Below are 6,000 nucleotides of genomic sequence, written 5' to 3' on the forward strand. Positions count from 1 at the left end.
AAAGACTGTGGAGAACCAATCTTCATGCTTCTGTACAGAAGCCAGTGATGGAAGTGTAACCCTAACGCATGAGGCACCAGGTTCCATCCCCAGCACCAAAGGAAATAAAATGCAAAAGGGGCTTTTTATACAGGCAGACTTAGTCCACCTAGCAGAGTAGAATCTGTGAGGATCACTATGATTGTCTAGTCTGGTACTTTCTCCAGGGAACTTTCTGACAATCTAAACCCACGTGTCCCTACTGAGCATCATCTCCACTCCAGCCCAGAGGTATGTGGGGTCAGATAAAAATACAATACCAACTGAGACATGTGGCCCTGGGAAGACTTGGTTTAATACAGTCCTCTGACTGGTCAGGAGCAGACCAGAGTGCTTTGTGTTCCCTAAAGAAAAGCCCAGGGAGGAGAAAAATAAAATCACTTCTTAGGACTGTTGCAGATGTTCCCTGAGTTGAGGAATCTGGTCCTCAGCAAATGGAGATCATTACACACAGTATAGCTCAGTGATATGTGGCCTCCTCAGATTCATCGGCCACTGCCTTCAGTGCTGGCAGTATCTCACAGTGGTGTTTACACACCAGCCAAGCATCACCTCATCCATGGCCAAATGTGGCCTCAACACCAGTGTCCTCTTTCCCTTTGTTACATTGTCACAATTTATGAAACAGATGACATGGCAAGTCCTTGTGGAACAATCCCAGCCCTGTGTCCAATGCTCATCCCAGACACCCTTTCATGATGCTATTAACCATGGCACTGAGAGATGGGGTGTGGCCTACTCCATATCATCCCCCTTGCATAGAATTAAGTCAGTCTCCTCCACAGTCTTCCACAGCGTGGTTCATCCCTATAGAGTACAAGCAAAAATGAAAAAAAAAACTTCCTCTCCCACTATCCCTGACATGTTGCTGTGTTTCAGGATCTTCCTTCATCCATGCATGTGTAGTGATTTTAAAGAGTAACATCAAGCTGGGCGTGGTGGCGCACGCCTGTAGTCCCAGCACTTGGGAAGCAGAGGCAGGCAGATCTCTGTGAGTTCAAGGCCAGCCTGGTCTACATAGTGAGTTCCAGGACAGCTGGGGCTACAGGGAGACCCTGCTTCAAAAAGACAAAAAAAAAAAAGAGTAACATCAGGGCTGGAGAGATGGCTCAGCAGTTAAGAGCACTGACTGCTCTTGCAGAGGACCCAGGTTCAATTCCCAGCACCCACATGGTGGCTATAAACCGTCCTTAGCTCCAGTTCCAGGGGAATCTGAAGCCCTCTTCTGACCTCTGTGGCATTGCACGACACTCGTGCTCTCACATACATGCAGGCAATACACTCATACACATAAAATAAAAATAATAAAATTTAAAAAATAAAGAGTAACATCAGACCCCAAATGCACTCCCCCATCCTATTTTTTTATACCTAAAATGATCTACTGAGTATTTTCATGCCAGGAAAACTTCTTGCAAATATTCTCATACTAATATGGTACCTGTTTCATTTTAGGGATTGACCATGATGTTAGAACTGCAGGTTGCCGCTGAGAAATTGTTTTTCCTTTTCTTTTTCAATATTACATATAAAGTCATGGAGAACATCCTCATGAATGAATTCTTTTTAAAAAATATTTTATTATTTTTATTTTATGTGTATGAGTGTATTGCTTACACACACATAAGTGCATTTGTGTCATGCAATGCCTGCAGTGGTCAGAAGAGGGCGTTGGATACCAGTGGAACTGGAATTATGGATGGTTGTTAGCTGCCATGTGGGTGCTGGGAATCAAACCCAGGCCCAATGCTCTTGGCTGCTGAACCATCACCCTGGCCCCACAAATTCTTAAACTATTATGGCTTCCTAGAATTGCAAATTTAAGGTCAGAGATGGCCAGCACGTAGTGCTAAATTATTCAGGTTGTGCACTTTGATTCATACTCATTCTGTCATTAAAGAAGGTACCCTGGACAAGCAAGGCATCCAAGTCAGCAAGAAAGTTTTAAGTGAAATGCAAACCCCTTGAAAAGAGACTACAGAGGGGCACGGCCATCCAGGGTGCTGTGTGTGTGTGTGTGTGTGTGTGTGTGTGCATGTGCGCCCACGTATGTCACAAGTGACATGCCACAACAGAACCTTATTAACCATGTCCAATGTTCAACAGCACCATCTGGTATGAACTCCACGCCAGGGAGTGGCCTTTCAAGACCCAACCAGCAGAAGCAATAATTTGGCAAATGGGAGCAGGCATGAAACCTAACCTCAGCCAGATTGGAATGGGAAAAGAAATCTCGGTAAGTCTTATGAGAGTGAGGGGTCTGGGGATGAGGGGACATGCAGACATAGTCCTGGGCTTCCTCTGTCCTTTGTGCAAAGGCTACAGATGCTTTCCCAGAGAGTGGCCTAGAAAAGCAGGCTTAGAGCTTGAGGGGAAAATTCTCTGCACCATGCCTGCAATTCCAGGTGCCTGCCACCAGGGGTGTAGCAACATCTGGGTCAACTCCCCGGCAGTGGATGATGCTTCAGATAAAACCAATGAATATCTGTCCTATTCTTTATTAAAAGATATTCATTAAAATATTATAGAGTATATTGGGGTCAACTTTATTTGAACCTACTCAAAAATTTTAAAGCAATCAACTCAGAGCATGCTAAACAGGAACCAAAAAGCCTGATTGTAAATGAATCTCCTCTTAAACATAAGAAGAATCCTCTCTTGATTAACAGACAAGTCAGGGAAGCAGTACCCACCCTGTGCATTTGTCAGGATCACCTGCCTCCAGGTTTCTTTTCCAGTGTGAGGAGACTGTGAAAAGTAAACTTTCCCCTAAAAGTTGAAGGGCCCCTACTAAGCTATAGAGATGTAGCTAAAGAGTTCAGGATTCCTTCTATCCCTCACCTCCTAGAAAAATAGAGACCGCTATTGGTCTCAATACATCTCAGGCCTTCTAGTGTGGAGCCTCCCTAGTTTGCTATATGGGCTCAGAGTGAGTGAGAAGAAGAAAAGAAAGGAAGGGGAGAGAAGGGTAAGGTGAGTGGGGGATGGATGGACAAGAGAGGAGGATGAACAAGTGAATTGATATAGATGAATGGTTACATAGATGCAGGCTTAGGGGACAGTAGATAGATGGATGAGTGGATGGATGGAATGTTGTATGGATGGATAGGTGGGTGATGGGTAGATAGATGAATGAGGTGGTGGGTGGATAATGTGTGGGTGGATGGATGGATGGAAGGATGGGTGATGAATGAAGGATGCATGAGTTGATATGGATGGATAGGTAGATGGGTGCATGTTTAGTGAATGGATGGTGGTGTGGATAGGTGAGCGGATAAATAGATGGATTCTAGATGAAGAATGAATGAGTTAATATGGGTGCATGGGTGGATGGTCAGCAGCTGACGGATGATGGTTAAGTGTTTGAGTGGGTAGAAGGATGGTGCTTGGTGAGTAAATGGATATATAGTTGGGTGAGTGGATGGGGTGGATGGTGGGCAGATGATGGATGGAAAGATAGATGATGGAGAGATCTGAAGAAGTGAGCCAAATAGGTAGACATGTGGCTAGGCCCAATGCAATGCAAAGGTACTGAGGCCTCACTGAAACTCAGTGTTGCTACCACTTACTAACCACAGCTCTCTGGCTTCTTCTAGGACATACTGCTCTTCTGCTGGGCTTTCGAGCAGGAGGAACGGCCCACCTTCTCCAAGCTCATGGACATGCTAGAGAAACTGCCAAAGCGAAACCGCCGCCTGTCGCACCCTGGACATTTCTGGAAGTCTGCAGAGTGGGTGTCTCCCTCCCCACTGCCTTACCTCTGACCTTTGTCTCCTTTTTGCTCCCCTCCCCCGACTCTTCCCTCAGCCAGCCCCACTCCAGCACTCCAACACCCAGCCATCACCCTTCTCTGCCAGTTTCTTTTGGGGGGAGTTCTTTGCAGGTCTGAGACCCCAGAGTCTGTCTGTGACCACCATGGTGACCTCCTGACATAGGTCTTCATGATGAAGGCTGGTGGCCCAGTCTCAGCAGCATATGGCAGTATCATGCCCCAACCTGCCAGGCCCCATCTGTCACGTGATCAGGGTCCCCTCCAGGAGGCTTGGCTGGTAGGGACTCTCCCTCCTGAGTCAGCACCTGCCTCCATGATGGTAGCCGACAGCTCCCAGCATCTTTCCACCACACAAGTCCAGAGGCGGGAAGGCTCTGCACCCCTCCTGGTCCCTGCCTCACCTGTGGATCCATTTCCCTCCCTGAGATCAGGAGTATGCATCTCACTCTGGGGTTTCCTCCCCAGCCCAGCCTCCATGACAGACTTCTCTAGAAGGTGAGAGGGATACAGACCCAGTGGAGGCTGCTGAGGGGAACCCGTTCCCCACTCCCAGCCAGTTGCTCCCAGGTAGACTCACACATACACACACATGCACACACACACACATATACACATGCACTCATGGTAACATACTCCAAATCATACCCCAAACATACCTGTATATACATTTGCACAGGGGTGCACTCTGGTGTAGATGCACCTCCACCCCCAGGAATAGTCATGGAAGCACACCCTCCCCTCCAGCCTGTTCCTGTAGACAGCCACAGCTACAAACATGGACAGGTACAGTTACATGACAAGACATACCCACACTTGCTCTGCCCTGCCTGCTCACCAGGCAGGCTGCACATAGACGTGTAAATATGGGTACACCATGGGACCCCATGAAGCCCCTCAAGATCCCAGGGGCTGGACATGAGGAGACCCTTTCAGATTTCACTCTAGCCTTGAGCTTGCAGAGCCTGAGGAATGACCTTGTTCTTACCCCAGGGCCCACCCTTTCCCAGGGCAAACAGACTCCACAGTCTGAGAGACAGACTGGAACCCCCGCTCTGCTGTTGATAGCTGTGTGGCCTTGGGCTTGATCCCACTTGGCCTCTCTGCATTGTATATTGTGCTCTGAAAATTAAGGGCTTCGAACCCCATAGCAGGAACGCTGTGAGGGTCCAATGAGGTCACGTGCTAAAGGCATCGGCATGGTGCGTCTCAGATAACAGGTGTTGGCTCTGCCCAGCCACTGTATGCCAGGAGGAAAGGCCCTGGGCTGGCAGTGTTTAAAGCTGATCAGGTCTGAAACAGGCAGGAGACAGCTCTAACCAGTGCCACTCTGTTTTCTGGGAAACCCAGAACAGGTAGTGAGCTGGCTTCAGGTGGGACCCCCGGGTGATATGAAACTCAAAGGTCCTTGGGGCCAGCTCTCAGTGGCCTTTGCCCCCTAGGGATCAAGCAGGAAAAGGCAAGGGTTCAACCGAGCAGAAGGCTGTGGTTGGGATGAGGAGGCAGGGGCCTTGCTTCTAGAGCCTTCTCTGGAAAAAGAGGACAAGATGTGGTCTGGCGAAGACGTGGTCTGGTTCCCATGATGCTAGGAGTTCAATGAGATTTTCAACCCATGCTCTGTCGCACTGAGCCTTTTTTTTTTTTTTTTTTTTTTTTTGCCTTCCTCTTTTTGAGACAGGCCTCAGCTGGCCTGGAACTCGCTTTGTAGACCAGACTGGCCTTGAACTCAGAGATCTGCCTGCCTCAACCTCCCCAGGGCTGGGACTAAAGGCATGCGCCGCCATGCCCGGCATGCTCAGCATTTTTATGTGGGTACTGGGGATAGAACTCAGGTCTTCATAGTTGGAAAGTTAGAGCTTTACTGACTGAGGCTTCTCTCCAGCCCCCATTTTTATTGGGACAAAGTTAGCTTCTCAAAGGAATGTATAATAGAAAATTAGATAAAAGTTAGTAACCTCTGTATCTGGACCTTTCTCTTATAGCAGTGTTGCCTCTTTTATTTGTTATAGGGCCATACACTATATAAATGTATGTTTATAATGCTATTCACTATTTAATTGCAATATTCAAAACTCTTTAATGTCTAGTTTTGTAGATGAACTTTAAATTCTTTTGGTTAAGATTTTCAAAACACCTATTAATTTTTTTGTTTAGAATTATAGTGAATCTAAATTTGAGGAAAATTTCATTCA

General features: G+C 47.3%; 1 protein-coding gene across 2 annotated transcripts in view; it reads left to right on the plus strand.

Moving 5' to 3' along the window:
• The window catches only part of Ksr2 (kinase suppressor of ras 2), a 443,310-nt gene that overhangs the window by 424,630 nt on the left and 12,680 nt on the right, over positions 1–6,000 (plus strand). For both annotated transcript variants that reach the window (XM_008847447.1, XM_008847448.1), the window contains exons 18-19: positions 2,146–2,275; positions 3,636–3,769. In XM_008847447.1, coding sequence (XP_008845669.1) covers positions 2,146–2,275; positions 3,636–3,769 — 264 coding nt within the window. The remainder of the gene's footprint in view (positions 1–2,145; positions 2,276–3,635; positions 3,770–6,000) is intronic.

This window comes from Nannospalax galili, unplaced genomic scaffold (genome assembly GCF_000622305.1).
Source record: "Nannospalax galili isolate Female #2095 unplaced genomic scaffold, S.galili_v1.0 scaffold120, whole genome shotgun sequence".
NCBI lineage: Eukaryota > Metazoa > Chordata > Mammalia > Rodentia > Spalacidae > Nannospalax > Nannospalax galili.